The sequence below is a fragment of the Arachis ipaensis genome, chromosome B04 (genome assembly GCF_000816755.2).
Source record: "Arachis ipaensis cultivar K30076 chromosome B04, Araip1.1, whole genome shotgun sequence".
In the NCBI taxonomy this organism is placed as follows: Eukaryota; Viridiplantae; Streptophyta; class Magnoliopsida; order Fabales; family Fabaceae; genus Arachis; species Arachis ipaensis.
In genome coordinates, this window is record NC_029788.2 from 93,178,639 (window position 1) to 93,197,887 (window position 19,249).

Here is a 19,249-nt window from a genome sequence, read left to right on the forward strand (position 1 = left end):
TGCTGATGCTGTTGGATTCTGACCTCCCTGCACTCAAAGTGGATTTTCTGGAGCTACAGAACTCGAAATGGCGCGCTTTCAATTGAGTTGGAAAGTAAACATCCAGAGATTTCCATCAATATATAATAGTTCATACTTTGCTCAAGGATAGATGACGTAAACTGGCGTTTAATGCCAGTTCTCTACCCAATTCTGGCATCCAGCGCCAGAAAAGGATAAAAAACTGGAGTTGAACGCCCAAACTGGCACAAAAGCTGGCGTTGAACGCCCAAAACAGCCCTATGCACGTGATTAGCTTATGTCTCAGCCCCAGCACACACCAAGTGGGCTCCAGAAGTGGATTTCTGCACTATCCATCTTAGTTTACTCATTTTCTGTAAACCTAGGTTACTAGTTTAGTATTTAAACAACTTTTAGAGATTTATTTTGTATCTCATGACATTTTAGATCTGAATTTTGTACCTTTTGATGGCATGAGTCTCTAAACTCCATTGTTGGGGGTGAGGAGCTCTGCTGTGTCTCGATGAATTAATGCAAGTATTTCTGTTTTCCATTCAAACATTCGTGTTCCTATCTAAGATATCCATTCGCACTTCAATATGAATGTGATGAACATGACAATCATCATCATTCCTCCATGAATGCGTGCCTGACAACCACTTACGTTCCACTGTAGAATGAATGAATATCTCTTAGATCTCTTAATCGAAATCTTCGTGGTATAAGCTAGATTGATGGCAGCATTCAAGAGAATCCGAAAAGTCTAAACCTTGTCTGTGGTATTCCGAGTAGGATTCAGGGATTGAATGACTGTGATGAGCTTCAAACTCGCGAGTGCTGGGCGTAGTGCCAGACGCAAAAGGATAGTAAATCCTATTCCGGTACGATTGAGAACCTGCAGATGATTAGCCGTGAGGTGACAGCGCACCTGGACCCTTTTCACTGGAAGGATGGATGGTAGCCATTGACAACGGTGATCCACCAACACATAGCTTGCCATAGGAGGACATGCGTGCGTGAATCAGAAACAGAGGAAAGCAGAATTTCAGAAGACAAAGCATCTCCAAAACTCCAACATATTCTCCATTATTGCATACAAGTATAATTTGTGTGCTGACCTTTTATTCCTTGCAATCAAATTTGATAAGTGAATTATTTTATTGTTTTCCTGACTAAGAGTTACAAGATAACCATAGATTGCTTCAAGCCAACAATCTCCGTGGGATCGACCCTTACTCACGTAAGGTATTACTTGGACGACCCAGTGCACTTGCTGGTTAGTTGTGCGAATTTGTGAAGAACTGTGATTTCCAATTTCGTGCACCACCTGCTAGTCTCTCTAGCATCTGGTCTATGAATGGTAAAGGAAAATGATCCTTTCTGGTGGTTGTATTGAGCCTTCTGTAGTCAATACACATACGCCACCCTGTAACTGTTCTTGTAGGAACCAGTTCATTCTTTTCATTATGAACCACTGTCATGCCTCCCTTCTTGGGGACAACGTGGACAGGGCTCACCCAGGGGATATCAGAAATAGGATAAATAATTCTAGCCTCTAGTAACTTAGTGACCTCTTTCTGCACCACCTCCTTCATGGCTGGATTTAGCCACCTCTGTGGTTGAACCACTGGCTTAGCATCATCCTCCAATAGGATCTTGTGCATGCATCTTGCTAGGCTAATGCCCTTAAGATCACTTATAGACCACCCAAGAGCTGTCTTGTGTATCCTCAGCACCTGAATTAGTGCTTTCTCTTCCTGTGGATTTAAAGCAGAGCTTATGATCACCGAAAAAATGTCACCTTCTCCCAGAAATGCATATTTCAGGGATGGTGATAGTGGTTTGAGCTCAGGTTTAGTAGGCTTATCATCTTCCTGAGGAGTTTTCAAAGGTTCTTCCGTTCTCTCTGGTTCCTCCAGATCAGGCTGAACATCCTTAAAGATGTCCTCTAGCTCTGATTCGAGACTCTCAGTCATATTGATCTCTTCTACCAAAGAGTCAATAATATCAGCGCTCATGCAGTCATTTGATGTATCTGGATGCTGCATAGCTTTGACAGCATTTAACTTGAACTCATCCTCATTGACTTTCAGGGTCACTTCCCCTTTTTGTACATCAATAAGAGTTCGTCCAGTTGCTAGGAAAGGTCTTCCTAGAATGAGAGTTGCACTCTTGTGTTCCTCCATTTCCAGTACTACAAAGTCAGTGGGAAAGGCAAATGGCCCAACCTTGACAATCATGTCCTCAATTATGCCTGATGGATATTTAATAGAGCCATCAGCAAGTTGAAAACATATCCGAGTTGGTTTGACTTCTTCAGTCAAGCCAAGCTTTCTGATAATGGATGCAGGTATTAGGTTGATACTTGCTCCAAGGTCACACAGAGCTGTCTTGGCACAAGCACCCTCTAATGTGCATGGTATCATAAAGCTTCCTGGATCTTTAAGCTTCTCTGGTAAGCTTTTCAGAATGACTGCACTGCATTCTTCAGTGAGAAAATTTTTTTCAGTTTCTCTCCAATCCTTCTTATGACTTAAGATCTCTTTCATGAACTTAGCATAAGAGGGTATTTGCTCAAGTGCCTCTACAAATGTAATCTTTATTTCAAGAGTCCTGAGATAGTCTGCAAAGCGGGCAAATTGTTTATCCTATTCTGCTTGGCGGAGTTTCTGAGGATAAGGCATCTTGGCTTTATATTCTTCAACCTTAGTTACTTCAGGTTTATTCCCTACAGAGGTGGTTGGAGAAGCCTTCTTAGAGGGGTTACTATCAGCACTTGCAGGTGTCTGATCCCTCATTGTCGTTTGAACGCCAGAATTGGGTTCTGGATGGGCGTTTAACGCCAGCTTCCCACCCTTTTCTGGCATTTGAATGCCAGAACTGGGCAAGGAATGGGTGTTTAACGCCAGCTTTTCTCCCTTTTCTGGCGTTTGAATGCTAGAAATGGGCATCCACTGGGCGTTTGACGCCAATCTTTCACCCTTTTCTGGCGTTTAAATGCCAAAATTATTCCTCTCTGGGCTCTTGCTATCCTCAGAGGGAATTTGGGCAGTGGTTTGGTCATCCTCTGTCAGTTGTTCCTTTCTTGACTTTCTGCTACTTTGAGCTGAATTATTCAATGTCTTCCCGCTCCTTAGTTGAACTGCTTGGCATTCTTCTGTTATCTGTTTAGATAGTTGCTGTCTTGTCTGATTCAATTGTGCTTCCATATTCTTGTTAGCATTTTTAGTGTCTTGGAGCATCTCTTTAAATTCTGCTAATTGTTTTGTCACAAGGAGTAATTGCTGATTAAGTTCAACAATCTGTTCTTGAGGATTAGGATCAGTAGTTACTGTCTTAGCCTCTTCTTTTATGGAGGACTCACTGCTTGAGTACAGATGTTGATTTCTAGCAACCGTATCTATGAGTTCTTGAGCCTCTTCAATTGTCTTTCTCATGTGTATAGATCCACCAGCTGAGTAGTCTAGAGACATTTGAGCTCTTTCTTCAAGCCTATAGTAAAAAATGTCTAACTGTACCCACTCTGAAAACATTTCAAAGGGGCATTCCTTAGCATCCCTCTGTACCTCTCCCAGGCATTGTAAAGGGATTCATGATCCACTTGTTTAAAGCCTTGGATGTCCAGCCTTAGCTGTGTCATCCTTTTTGGAGGGTAAAATTGATTCAGGATTTTGTCTGATAACTGTTTCCATGTCTTTATGCTTGGTGTGGGTTGGTTATTTAACCACCTCTTAGCTTGATCTTTTATAGCAAATGGAAACAGTAATAATCTGTAGACATCCTGATCTACTTCTTTATCATGTACTGTGTCAGCAATTTGTAAGAACTGTGCCAGAAACTCAGTAGGTTCTTCCTGTGGAAGACCGGAATACTGGCAATTTTGCTGCACCATGATGATGAGTTGAGGATTTAGCTCAAAACTGCTTACTTTGATGGGAGGTATACAGATGCTACGCCCATATACAGCTGTAATGGGGTTAGCATATGACTCCAGAGTCCTTCTGGACTGTTCATTTCCACTTATGTCCATGATGGAGAAAAGGGAATTGATATGAATTGCAAATAAATTATATTTTTATTTTTATTTTATTTAATTAAAAGCAACCGAATAAAATAAAATAAAATAAATAGAAAATAAAATAAAAGTTTTGAAAACTAAAATAATTGATTAATTAAGAAAATTTGAAAAACCTTGGATATGATTTTCGAAAATTGAAGAGAGAGAAAGTGGTTAGGGAGTTTTGAAAAAGATATGATTTTAAAACTTAAGACTAAGATAAGATAGAATAAAAAAAAGGGTAAAGTATATTTTTTGTCCTTGAAGTTTACTAAAAGTTTCAAAAATACCCATAAGTTTTAATTTGTTTCAATTTTATCCTTAATATTTTCGATTTGCATTAATTTTATCCTTATCTTCAAATTTTTTTGTCAAACTATGGTCAACATTACTTTTTTCCAATAATACCCCCAAACCCTATTCTCTTTCATCATCATCAAGAACAACAACTACACAACACTCCCGCCGCCATTTGCACCCCAACTCCGGCCACCGCAAGTGATTTATATCAAATCCTCCTTCTCTCTTCTGTGAAAAGACTCCATTACAAGACCCACCATTCCACCACCGATCCCTGACCATGGCTCCAACCAACAAGAACTATGAAGCACTTGAAATCGAATCCATCAACATTTAAGAAGAAGAAGAAGCAAAATAAAAAATGGGCAACGGCAACATCAACAACAACAAAACACAACAACAGCTCCATGCAACAACAGATCAAAACTCCATAACAAACAAGAGGTACATGTACCTTCTGATTCTCAATTACTTTCTCCTCTTTGTGGGTACCGTATCTTCAAACATGCTCTCAAAGATTTCAACAAAAAGATTATACCTTTATCGATCTTCGTCGGAATCATGTTAGGAATCAACAACCTTCTCTTCTCATGGGACGTTTCGTATCTTTCAGTTTGCAAGTGTTGAAGGTAAGGTTCCATGAAAGTTTTTGGAGTCAACGTAGAGATGCTCGAGCTTCTTTAGAGCTCCGATGGTGACCGAAATCCCACCGAAAAAGCCATTATAGGACAAGTTGATGAGCTGGTGTTAAGATTTGGAGAAGTTCATTGGAATGTCGCCGAAGAATGTCGCTGGAGAGGAGGTTGTGAGCGAGGTTGAGTAGCTGGAGGTTAGCGAGGTTGAGTCTCTAGAGGTTGGTGAGGTTGAGGAGCGGTGGAGGAAGGTGGCTAGAGAGGGAGTTGTTCTAGAGGTAGACTACACAGCAGAAGAAATAATCAGAGAGGGAGTGAGGGATGGCCGGATGGGACTGTTGCTGAGTGAGTTTGGGGATGATGATGAAAGAGAATAGGGTTTGGGGGGTGTTATTGGAAAAAATTAATGTTGACCATAGTTTGACCAAAAAATTTGAAGATAAGGATAAAATTGATGCAAATCGAAAACATTAAGGATAAAATTGAAACAAATTAAAACTTAGGGGTATTTTTGAAATTTTTAGTAAACTTTAAGGACAAAAAATATACTTTACCCTAAAAACAATAAGAATCTAAATTTTTTTAAAAGTAAAAATCGAAAATTTAATTAAAATAAAGGGAAAAGATATCAAAGAGGGAGTGAGAGATGGAGCTGTTGCTGAGTGAGTTTGGGGGATAATGATGAAAGAGAATAGGGTTTGGAGGGTGTTATTGGAAAAAAATAATGTTGACCATAGCTTGATCAAAAAATTTGAAGAAAAGGATAAAATTTATGCAAATCGAAAACATTAAGGATAAAATTGAAACAAATTAAAACTTAGGGGTATTTTTGAAATTTTTAGTAAACTTTAAGGACAAAAAATATACTTTACCCTAAAAACAATAAGAATCTAAATTTTTTTAAAAGTAAAAATCGAAAATTTAATTAAAATAAAGGGAAAAGATATTTTGAATTTAATGAAGAAAGAGAAAAACAATAAAAAGACACCAAACTTAGAACTTTTTTAGATCAAAACAAAGAAAACAAACAGGAAAATTTTGAATGTCAAGATGAACACCAAGAACACTTTGAAGATCAAGATGAACACCAAAAACAAATTTTGAAAATTTTTAGGAAAATAAGGACACACAGGACACCAAACTTAAAAATTTTTATATTTTGGACACTAATAATTCGAAAATGCACAAGAAAAACAAGGAAAGACACAAAACAAGAAAGACTAAAGATCAAACAAGAAAAATAAACAAGAACAACTTGAAGATCAATGAAGAACTAAGAACATGTAATTCGAAAAAATTTGAAAGAAAAATAAAAACATGTAATTGACACCAAACTTAAAATATAAAACCGAACTCAAATAAAAGACTCAAATTTAGTGACTCTAAACCAACAAAGATAAATTATTCCTAATCTAAGCAACAAAATAAACCGTCAGTTGTCCAAACTCGAACGATTCCCGGCAACGGCGCCAAAAACTTGGTCCACGAAATTGTGATTCACACTTTTCACAACTCCGCACAACTAACCAGCAAGTGCACTGGGTCGTCCAAGTAATACCTTACGTGAGTAAGGGTCGATCCCACGGAGATTGTTGGCTTGAAGCAAGCTATGGCTATTTTGTAAATCTTAGTCAGGAGATTAATAATGAGAGTGATTGTATTTATGAAAAATAAACAACATGAAATAAAGAGTACTTGTTATTCAGTAATGGAGAACAGGTTGAGGTTTTGGAGACGCTTTGTCTTCAGAATCTCTGCTTTCTTACTGTCTTCTTCTTCACGCACGCAAGGCTCCTTCCATGGCAAGTTGTATGTTGGTGGATCACCGTTGTCAATGGCTACCATCCGTCCTCTCAGTGAAAATGGTCCAAATGCGCTGTCACCGCATGGCTAATCATCTGTCGGTTCTCACTCATGTTGGAATAGGATCCATTGATCCTTTTGTGTCTATCATTAGGCCCAGCACTCACGAGTTTGAAGCTCGTCACAGTTATCCCTTCCTAGATCCTACTCGGAATACCACAGACAAGGTTTAAACTTTCCGGATCTCAAGAATGGCTGCCAATAATTCTAGCCTATACCACGAAGACTCTGATCTGAATCAGGAGGCTAAGAGATATGCACTTAGTCTAAGGTAGAACAGAGGTGGTTGTCAGACATGCGTTCATAGGTTAAGAATTGTGATGAGTGTCACAGATCATCACATTCATCAAGTTGAAGTGCGAGTGAATATCTTAGAAGAGAAACAAGTGTGATTGAATGGAAAACAGTAGTTATTGCATTAATTCATCAAAACGCAGCAGAGCTCCTCACCCCAACCATGGGGTTTAGAGACTCATGTCGTAGAAGATACAAGTTCGAATGTAAATTGTCATGAGGTAAAAAATGAATCTCTAAAAGTGTTTTTTATAATGAACTAGTGACCTAGGATTACAGAAAATGAGTAAGCTAAAATAGTTAGTGTAGAAATCCACTTCCGGGGCCCACTTGGTGCGTGCTTGGGCTGAGCATTGAAGCTTTCACATGTAGAGACTTTTCTTGGAGTTAAACGCCAGCTTTTGTGCCAGTTTAGGCGTTTAACTCCAGCTTTTATGCAAGTTCTGGCGTTTAACGCCAGAATAGGGTAGAAAATTGGCATTCAAATTCCAGTTTACGTCATCAAAACTTGGGCAAACTATAAACTATGATATATTTCTGGAAGGCGCAGGATGTCTAATTTCCAACGCAATTGAGAGCGCACCAATTGAGCTTTTGTAGCTCGAGAAAATCCATTTTGAGTGCAAGAGGGTCAGAATCCAACAGCATCTGCAGTCCTTCTTCAGCTTCTGAATCAGATTTTTGCTCAGATCCCTCAATTTCAGCCAGAAAATACCTGAAATCACAGAAAAACACACAAACTCATAGTAAAGTCCAAAAATGTGATTTTTGAATAAAAACTAGTAAAAACATAATAAAAACTAACTAAAATATACTAAAAACATACTAAAAACAATGCCAAAAAGCATATAAATTATCCGCTCATTATCTGTAAGGATACACGAGATGAGAACAGCCATGTCTGCAGTAAAGGAGGACTCATGAGTGCTCGGAAAGACGTAGTAGGACATAATTTGTGCCCACACCCGAGCCTCCAAGGTAAATGCTGAAGCCAATTTGCCCTTAGGTCGAGATCGATGGTAACCATAGATCCATCTGCTACCAGGTTGTGCTACAATTCTGAGGACGTCGTCCCAGTCAAATTGGTATGTCTGGCGCTTGAGAGAGGCTTCTTGGTATGCGTCCAATCCTTCTGGAGCAGGGGGAAGATCTAAAGCTCGTTGAATGGCCCCTTCAGATATAGGGACTTGCTTCTGACAGACATAGACAGACTGCAGGGCTGGCATGTAAAAATTAGAGTAGAATTCAACTACCCATGAGAGGTTGACCTGCCGTGGCTACCTCCGTAAGAATCCTATTGTTTGCGCTGAATGCGGGGATCTACAAGATCAACAATGTTGGTAGGGAGCATGATGAGGTGCTCATTGTTGTAATTCTGCTCAGCCAGGATGGGAAACATCTGCTCGCAGTAGCGGTTAGTGAACCGCGCAGTGTCCTTTGCTGAAAAGGCTTTCTCGGTTTCATTGACCTTGATAATCCTCTTGACCTGCTTTGTTGATGGCTTGACTGATGTTGAGGGTGGTTCCTCTGCTGGTACTCTTTTCGTTCCTTTTCTCACCGGTGGCTTGTTAGAGACTTTCTCTTTGCCCTTTCTGGTGGCCATTCTGAAAAGTGAGAAAAGAAAGGGACATGAAATCAAGTAGGTAGAACCGGGAAGAGGAAGCATACAAGTGATAATCAAAGGGTTAGAGCAAGGAGGAGGAAAGTACAAGTGATAATCCATGCCAAGGTAAAGAAGAATGTCGTAAACACATGGTCACAATTCCATGTAATTAGGACATCAATGGAGATATAGCATGATAAATTAAGACAATTAGATGTAAGATGTTTATTAGCATGTCGACAAAGGCATGAGTAGGATAGATCAAGCATTAATTGCTTAATTTGATTATCAAATGTAACAAACTAACAACCACGTTTATATTGACAATTATTTTCAATCAATAAAAAATAGCAAGGGTTTTGTGAAAAATAGGCAGTAGAGTAAAAGAACAGAGTAGTTAAGAATTCACAATGCCATACGAGCTTTTCACAAACACTTGGTATGCATGTAAAGTATGTTAGGGAAAGTATAAAATCCAAACATGCATGCAACCCAAAAATGAATATTAATTGTCAAATTACTCCCAAATATATCCATAAGCAAAATATAGAAGAGAACAATCACCCATATAGATTTGTAACACCAATTAAAAGAATGCAGAAAGAAGAGATAAATAGTAAGAAGGAAAGAAAGAAGATAGGAAGAAAGAACCTTGAGAAGAAGATGAAAAGAGGGAGACAATGGAAGATGTCAATGAGAAAGAAGTAGGAGGAAAAGAGAAGAAGAAGATAGAAAAGATAGGAAAAAGAAGAAGGAAAAGAAAGAAGAAGATAGAAGGAAGAATGAAGAAGAAAGAAATTAGGATTAGGTAGAGAGGGTTTGAAATCTGGGCGGCGTGCTATTTCAATTGTGCGTTGCATGCAACGCATACGCGTGTAGCACGCGTACGCATGGGTCGCATAAATGGGAGAGTGACGCGTGCGCGTCAGGCACGCGCACGCATGGCTTGGGTTGGGCGAATCACGCGAAGGCAGCCCCGCGCACTTACAACTCTTTGTTCACTCTGGTTGTAGGTTGAAAATTACGGATGACGCATATGCGTCAGGCACGCATACGCGTGGATGGCCAGATAGTTCAAACAACACGCATGCGTCAGGGACGCGTACGCGTGATGGGCTTTGTGCTTCTAGCACAGTTCCATCCCCAAGCCATCATGACTCTCTGTGTAGGACGCTATTTACGCCAATTTCCAGGGTGACGCGTACGCGTCAGGGACGCTTACGCGTGGACTGCTGAAAGCGCTAGCGATGCGTACGCATGATGGACGTGTACACGTGGTTGTGTTTGTGCTTCTAGCACACTTCCAGCACCACTCCTGCCCAACTCTCTGTTCAATGCCGGGTGTTGCGAATTCACGCATGACGCGTAGGCGTCAGCGACGCTCGCGCGTCGAACACTCCCTTTTTTTTCAGAATGCAGATGATAATGCGGAATGTATGCAGTGATAATGAGAAGAGGCACTAAAATAAAAACTAAGAAGAGAGGAACGATCATACCATGGTGGGTTGTCTCCCACCCAGCACTTTGCTTTAACGTCCTTAAGTTGGACGGTGCACAGGCTCAGTCGTCTGCCGGTGATGGATCTTCTAGGAGGAAGATCTCCAGTTCCTTGTTGTCCTTCATCTTTTCACCATGACAAAGCTTTAGGCGGTGACCATTAACTTTGAGGATCTTGTGGCTTTAGGGATGGCGCAGGTGAAAGACGCCATAAGGTTCAGCCTTTTCCACCCTATAGGTGCCTTCCCCTCTGCATCTCAGCTTGTCTGGCATGAGTCTCAACCTAGAGTTGTAGAGGAGAACTAACTCACCAGGTCTGAACTCCCTGCGCTTTATATTCTTGTCATGTACAGCCCTCACCTTCTCCTTGTATAGCCTGGAATTCTCATAAGCTTCTAGACGAAGGCATTCTAGTTCCTGTAATTGCAACTTCCTCTCAGCTCCGGCTTTCTCAAATCTCATGTTGCATTCCCGTACCGCCCAGAAAGCTTTGTGTTCTATCTCCACTGGGAGGTGACACGCTTTTCCGTAGACTAAGCGGAAGGGACTCATTCCGATTGGTGTCTTATTTGCTTTCTGGTAAGCCCAGAGCGCATCAACAAGTCTGGTGCTCCAGTCCTTCTGGTGAGGCTTGACTATCTTCTGCAATATACGCTTTATCTCTCTGTTAGACACCTCGGCTTGCCCATTGGTCTGGGGATGGTAAGCTGTTGATATCTTGTGAATGATGCCATGTTTCTTTAGTAGGCCTGTTAATCTCTTATTGCAAAAGTGAGTGCCTTGATAACTCACGATTGCTCGTGGTGATCCAAAGTGACAGATAATATGATTTCTAACAAAAGAGACAACAGTGTTAGCATCTTCAGTACGGACAGGAATTGCTTCCACCCATTTAGAAACATAATCTACAGCTAACAATAAGTATAAGAAACCATTAGAGTTTGGAAATGGACCCATGAAGTCAATGCCCAAAACATAAAAAATTTCACAGAACAGCATAAGCTGTTGGGGCATCTCATCTCTCTTGGATATATTCCCAAACCTTTGGCATGGGGAGCAAGATTTACAGAAGGCGGCAGCATCCTTAAAGAGAGTGGGCCACCAGAATCCACAGTCTAAAATTTTTCTAGCTGTTCTTTGAGGGCCAAAATGTCCACCACTCTCAGAGGAGTGGCAGGCCTCTAAAATTGACTGGAATTCTGATTGAGGCACACACTTTCTAATTATCTGGTCAGCATTATACCTCCATAAATATGGGTCATCCCATATATAATATTTGGACTCGCTTTTCAGCTTGTCCTTCTGATGCTTAGTAAAATTAGGAGGGAATGTATGACTAACTAGATAATTAGCTATGGGTGCATACCAAGGGACTACTTCAGATATTGCCTGTAAGCTATCAAATAGAAAAGCATCATTGATAGGAGTGGAGTCATCCTTGATGTGCTCAAGGCAACTCAAGTGGTCTGCCACTAAATTCTGGGAACCACTCCTATCTTTAATGTCTAAATCAAATTCTTGCAGCAACAATATCCAACGTATCAACCTTGGTTTGGACTCCATTTTAGCTAATAAATATTTTAGAGCTGCGTGGTCTGAGTACACTACCACCTTAGTACCAAGTAAGTAGGCTCAGAATTTATCCAAAGCAAAAATAATAGCTAGAAGCTCTTTTTCAGTGGTAGTGTAATTAGACTGAGCAGCGTCTAATGTCTTAGAAGCATAAGCAATGACAAAAGAGTCCTTACCTTCGCGCTGAGCCAGCGCTGCTCCTACTGCATGGTTGGAGGCGTCACACATAATCTCAGAAGGCTGGCTTGATACGTGAAAAACTTGTCTCTCAACAAATCTCCCTTCGGCAAGTGTACCGAAGTTGTCGTCAAGTAAAAACTCACAATAGAGTGAGGTCGAATCCCACAGGGATTGATTGATCAAGCAACTTTAATTAGAAGAATGTTCTAGTTGAGCGAATCCAGAATTTGGGTTGAGAGTTGCAGAAAATAAAATGGCGGGAATGTAAATAACAGAAAAGTAAATGCTAGAATTAAAGGACTGGAAGTAAATGACTGAAAATAAATTGCAGAATTATAAATGGGAATGGGAGATTTGCTCATAAAAGTAAATGGCAGAAATTAAAGAGAATGGGTGAGATTAGAGATGGGGAGTTCATTGGGCTTAGGAGATGTTGCAATTCTCCGGATCAAGTTCATTTTCATCTCTTTCTCAATCAATGCACTCATTGAACTCCTTGGCAATCTTAAGTGATTGAATTACAATTCCTTGCAATTCAATCTCTCAAATCTTGATCAATAGCCAATTCCTTGGTCAATTGCTCATGAGAAGAGATGAAGTATGGTCACTGATTATACCACATGCATTTCCCAAACCAAGTATTGAGAGGGTTACAGTCACATACCCATCCAAACCCAATTTGGTCCAGCATGAGAAAGCATTTCTAGCTTGATCTCTTCATTCCTCTTCCTAGGTTCAAAAAAGATCCAAGTTTGAATAGCTTCTCTTCCAAGATAACTACTCAATTGGATGAAGATCGAAAGCTTTCAAGTAAAATCAAGAGGAAAGATAGAAGAAGAACAATGAAAATTAGTATTGATCCATCAAATTACAACAGAGCTCCCTAACCCAATGAAAGGGGTTTATTTGTTCATAGCTCTTGAAAATGAAAACAAAGATGGAGAATACATCATAAAACTAGAAATTGCAAAGAAAGTAAATACAGAGAGTGGTTCTTCAGCCTCCAGAACTCTTTTACAATTCAAAGCTACTCCTATATATACTACTCTTCTCAGCTTCTAGTTCACTCTTCAAGTCTTGGGCCTTTGGATCTTGAGTTTGAAGCTGTTCCTTTCTTTATTTGGGCTTGGCTTTACTTGCAGAGAGAAAGTGCGGAGTGGGCATAGACTTAAGCTCAGGGCGTAAGGAGTGTTAATCATTTAATGAAAGTCCAAGTTCGGGAACGTTAGTGACACTTAACATTGTCACTAACGTTCCAATGCACCCCTTTGCCTCACGTTAAAACCCACGTTAACTAGGTTAACGTGGCTTTTAACGTTGCCTTGTAAACCTTCGAGAACATTAGTGACACTCAACATTGTCACTAACGTTCCAGTGTTCCCCTTCTTGCTTCACGTTAAAGCTCACGTTAACTAGGTTAACGTGGCTTCTAACGTGGCCTTTGCCATCCTTCGAGAACGTTAGTGACATTCAACATTGTCACTAGCGTTCCAATGTGCCCCTAGGTCTCACGTTAGAGTCCACGTTAACTAGGTTAACGTGGCTTCTAACGTGGCCATCTTTTAGCCATCCCAACGTTAGTGACAATGTTGAGTGTCACTAACGTTGGCTTCTCTCCCTCCCCCTTAACGTTAGAGGCCACGTTAACTAGGTTAACGTGGCTTGTAACGTGGCCACTTATGAGTAAGTGCCAACGTTAGTGACAATGTTGAGTGTCATTAACGTTGGCTCAACTTCTTTTCTCCACGTTAGAGTTCACGTTAACTTGCTTAACGTGACTCTCTAACGTGGGCATTGATGGCTTTTTGAGAGTGTTATTGGCAATCACTTTTCTCATTAATCTTTGCAAGTTACCTCCCCTTTTCTTGCTCCTTGTTAGTCCTGAAATCAAGCAACAAGGTGTATCAAAGCTCTAGTCTAAGTCATGAGTAATGCAACATAATATTTGTCACTAAACTTATGCAAAATCCTCATGAAATCATGTAAAATGCACAATGTATGCTTGAGTCAAGGCATAAGTGAATATTTACCCAAAACTAGCTTATTTCCTAAAGAAATGCATGAAACTATCCTAAAAACAGTAAAGAAAAGGTCAGTGAAACTGGCCAAAATGCCCTGGCATCATGGCTCCAGTCTAGTCCTCTCACAATCGGAGCTTGAGTCAAGGCGATCTTTAGCTTATCAAACGCTTCCATACAGTCCTCACTCAGCTCGAATTCAAGATACTTCTGTAGCAGTCTAGATAAAGGTAAAGTTACCTTACTGAAGTCCTTGATAAATCTCCGATAAAAACCTGCATGGCCAAGGAACGAACGGACTTTCCTCACGCAGGAGGGGTAAGGTAAACTAGAAATGACATTTACCTTTGCTGGATCTACAGAAATACCAGTATTAGAGAAAATGTGTCCTAGAATAACACCTTGTTTAAGCATAAAATGATATTTTTTAAAATTCAATACAAGGTTTGAACTAACACACCTGTCTAATACTCTAGCTAAACTATCCAAGCAAAGGTTGAAAGAATCACCATACACACTAAAATCATCCATGAAAACTTCCATACAGTCTTCAAGAAGATCAGAGAAAATGCTCATCATGCATCTTTGGAACGTAGCTGGTGCTTTACATAAGCCAAAAGGCATTCTCCTATATGCATATGTTCCAAAGGGACATGTAAAAGTAGTTTTCTCCTGATCTTCAAGAGCTATAAGAATTTGAAAATAACCAGTATAACCGTTTAAAAAGCAGTAGTGTGATTTAACTGACAAGCGATCAAGCATCTGATCGATGAAAGGCTATGTGTAGTGATCCTTGAGAGTAGCCTGGTTGAGGCGCCTGTAATCAATGCACACCCCCCAGGCATTCTGCACTCTAGTTGTTATGATCTCTCCTTGCTCATTCTTCACTGTTGTGACTCCAGACTTCTTGGGCACCACTTGTACTGGGCTGACCCATTCGCTATCTGAGATGAGGTAGATAATGTCTGCTTCAAGTAATCTGGTCACTTCTTTCTTGACAACTTCCAAGATAGTGGGGTTAAGCCGCCTTTGAGGTTGACGGATAGGCCTTGCTCCCTCTTCTAAAAATATCCGGTGTTCACAGACTTGGAGGCTGATGCCTACTATATCCTCCAAGCTCCACCCAATTGCTTTCTTGTGTTTTCTCAGCACACTAAGCAGCTGCTCCTCCTGTTGGGATGTGAGTTCCCTTGCAATGATAACTGGAAGCTTCTGGTTATCCTCAAGGTATGCGTACTTGAGGTGGGGTAGAAGGGGCTTCAGTTCTGTTTTCTGCTCCTGGCTAGGCACTTGATCATCTGGAGCTACGTGTGGTGGCATGACATCTTCAGGAAGCTCAGAGGGCTTCCCCACACTTGCATCTTGCTCCATGTGCATCTCTTCTATTTCTTCCTGATGGACTGTAGCCATGGTCTCATCAATAATATCGCACTAAAAGATGGAGTGATCTTCCGGTGGATGCCTCATAGCTTCATCCAGATTGAAGCTCATTGTTCTGCCATCTATCTCAAAAGAGTATATTCCTGAGAAGGCGTCCAACTTGAATTTTGAAGTCTTCAAAAATGGCCTTCCAAGCAGGATGGATGATGGTCTTCCTGAGTCATTAGGGGGCATCTCCAAGATGTAAAAATCAATAGGGAATGTCAGCCCCTTAATGCTCATTAGCACGTCCTCAGCAATCCCAACCACAGAAATTATGCTTTTATCTGCCAAAATAAAACGTGCTGCCGACCTTTTTAAGGGAGGGAGCCTCAAAGCATCATATACAGATAATGGCATAATACTCACACATGCTCCTAGATCACACATGCAGTCAGAAATTGTTACACCCTCAATGGTACAGCTAACCATGCATGGACCTGGATCACTACATTTTTCTGGTATATCTCCCATTAAAGCAGATATAGAACTACCTAAAGGAATAATTTCTAATTCATTAATTTTATCCTTATGCATGCACAAATATTTTAGAAATTTCGCATATTTAGGTACTTGCTGAATAGCATCAAAAAGGGAAATAGTTACTTCAACCTTTTTGAAGATTTCTACCATTTTGGGATCGAGCTCCATCTGCTTTCTGGACTTCCTTGAAAGGTGTGGAAAGGGGATAGGGATGGCGTCACATGTAGCTTCAGCTGCCTTTGATGCGCTATTCTCTGGTTGAGTTGCTTCTTCTTCAACCATGTCTTGTACCTCCTCTTCCTCTTCAGCATCTTCTACCTCAACAGCATCTTTAACTTGAATGTTCTCTTTTGGGTTTGGCTCCTCATGACTCTTCCCTTGCAGTGTGGTTCTAGACCTTAAAGTGATGGCATTGATGCCTCCTTTGGGGTTGGATAAAGGATGAGACGAAAGTGCAGTAGAGCTTGCAGGTTGACTGTTGGGGGTATTCATAGATCCAATCTATAAAGCGAGAGCTTGTACAGCAGAGGTCAGACTGTTCAAGGTAGAGCTAAGTGTATTCTCCATGGTCTTTTGTCTTTGCTCAATAGACTAAAGTAGTTCGTCATTGGAAGAGGGAGGTGGGTATGTGACTTGAGGGGCTTGTTGTTGGTTGTTCTGAGATCTCTGGGCTTGCCTTTGGTGAGGTGCTCAGTAAGGCTGATTTTGATTCTGCTGTCTGTTGTTGTTGTTGTTCTACCTCTGATTTCCATTGTTGTCTCTGCCTCCTCTGTTGTAGTTGTCCCTCCATCCTTGGTTGGAATTGTCTCTCTATCCTTGGTTGGAGTTGTCTTGCCAACCTTGATTGTAGTTTCTACCTTGGTTGTAACTGTCGCCTTGTTGCTAATATCTTTGATTCGGGCAGTCATAGAAATTATGAGTAGCTGCCAAGGTGTTGTCTTCTTGTTGGAGCTGCGGACACTCATTAGTGTAATGAGTATAATCGGCACATATTCCGCATACTCTTTGCAGAACCAACTGTTGACTATGTTGTGCTTGGGGAGGCTGAGGTTGTTGTTGATTCTGCTTTATCTGCTTCAGTAAGTTGGTCATCTCACATAGAGTCTGCGTGAGAGCAGTAGTCTCACTACTAGAGGAAACCTCTGCGACAGCCTTGGGATGGTTGTTCCTGTGCCTGTGATTCCGAGTGGACTCAGTTAGGTCACTGATCAGTTGCCACGCTTCATCTGTGGTCTTGTACTTTTTCAGAGAACCATTACTCGCACCATCCAGTGTAGTCTTATCCTGAGGCTTCATGCCTTGTGTGAAGTAGCTGATCAATACCAACTTGTCAATCATATGGTGGGGGCATACGTCCAGAAGATTCCTGAAGTGCTCCCAATACTCATAAAGAGTCTCTGATTCGCCTTGAATAATGCAGGAAATTTCTTTCCTCAGTCTATCAGTAACTTCAGCTGGAAAGTATTTTTCCAAGAATTTTCTCCTGAGTGTATCCCAGTTAGTAACAACTGCTTCAGGTTGAGTGTAGTACCACTCCCTCACCTTTCCCTCAAGAGAGAACGGGAAGGCGGTTAGCAGAATAGAAGTCTCATCTGCACCATGACGCCTAACAGTAGAACATGCTATTTGAAAATCCCTGAGGTGCTTTATAGGCTCCTGAGCATGGAAGCCATGAAACTTAGGTATCAAGTTGATTAGCACGATCTTCAGTTTAAATTCTGCAGCCAGATTTGGGTGACGCACTTGATACGGTTGCAGTGTAAAGTCTGGGGCTCCTGCCTCCTGGAGAGTAATCCTTCTGGGCTCTGCCATATTACCTGCACGTAAATCAACTAAGTCAGTAAAAGAGGAGCTTGTTTCTTCTTCAAATGGCATTTCAATTCGCCTTCAGATAAGACTGGTGAATTGGTAGTGACGACTTCACCACCCTCGCAGGATAGCCTACGTCGAGCTCGCCTAATACGTGAAATAGTTCTTTCAATTTCAAGATCAAATGCGGCTAAGCTTGGGTCAGGCAGTGAACGCGTCATTCAATGAAAGAAACATACAGCTCATGGTAATAAGATATAATAAAATATGCAAATAAATAAACTTAAAAATTATTTACACCAATCAATAATTTAGCACACTATTGCAAGTCCCCGCAATGGCGCCAAAAATTGACATGGTGAAAAAAATGCCGATTAAGAATTTATAGTGAAAATAGCGTTGTAAGTACAGTTCTTAACCGACAAAAACCCGTTTATCAATTTAGAAAGGGTTGTCACAATTTTAGAATAAAAATACTGGGAGTATGAATCCCAGGTCGTCTCCCAACGAGTTGCAGAGAGAGTGCTATTTTATTGATCAGGAGGGTTCTGAGAAATCTGGAGTTGGAGAATAGAATTAAAGCAGGGAAAATTAACAAGAGATTCAATTAACTATGATAAAAAGCCTTGACTGGGAGAAGATTAATCGAAAGTTCTATCCTTGTTGGATGTTCCCAAGTGTAATAGTAATAGGTTGTTGTTCTACTTAGTTATCCCTTACTGAATAAAGGAAAGTCAAGTAACTAACCGATCAACCCTATCCTCAAGTCCTAATCTTTAGAGACTAGAGAGTCAGGAAACAACTTCCAATTAGAATTAACACTTGAGTATTCATAACTCAAGGTTTTCCTCTTAATCAACTCCCAAGTCAAGTTGGGAGCCTACTCCATTGACATGAATACTACGTTCATAAGCATAAAAGGGGAATAAAGAGAAGACATGATAAATTGAATAACAACTGAAAATTGATTAAAGGTAAAAATAGTTCTTTGCATTAATAAATCCCAAAATCATAAACATACGTATCTGAACAGGGTAAATGGGCAATTAAAAGAGTAAAGGAATAAAGAAATAAACTAGAATAATGGAAACTTCAATGGAGGTAATAACTCTTCAATATCCAAATCAAAAGCATAAAACTTCTAAAATCACGAACGTGAAAAACCTAGAGGAAGTAGTAATTTTCTCTAAGATTCCCCAAAAACTAAACTAAAAACTAATGAATGAGATAATGTGTGAGTGTCCCCTGAGTCCCTGCTATCCCCTGGCTCTAATATGTGATTCTGGGCTGAAAATTGGGTCGAAACTCGGCCCAAAATTGCCCCCATCATTTTTTGTGATTTCTGCAGGTAGCGCATATCACGCGTACGCGTCGATGATCTTCTTCGCTTGTCACGCGTACGCATCAGGTACGCACACGCGTCGCTGTGCAGATCTCCAATTCACGCGCACGCGTCACTCTTCGCTGGTTATCTCCTTTAATTCTTGTGCTTCTCCCATCAGCTGAGCTTCACCCATCAACT

The 19,249-nt window shown here is 40.7% G+C and overlaps 1 protein-coding gene across 1 annotated transcript; it reads right to left on the minus strand.

Moving 5' to 3' along the window:
* Window positions 10,430-10,798, minus strand: LOC107636735. Its single transcript, XM_016340228.1, has one exon. The coding sequence runs from the start codon at window positions 10,796-10,798 to the stop codon at window positions 10,430-10,432; it is 369 nt and encodes a 122-aa protein (XP_016195714.1).

Excerpts from the sequence above, each read along its gene's own strand:
- LOC107636735 (XM_016340228.1), bottom strand. The coding sequence starts at position 10,798 with ATGAGTCCCTTCCGCTTAGTCTACGGAAAAGCGTGTCACCTCCCAGTG.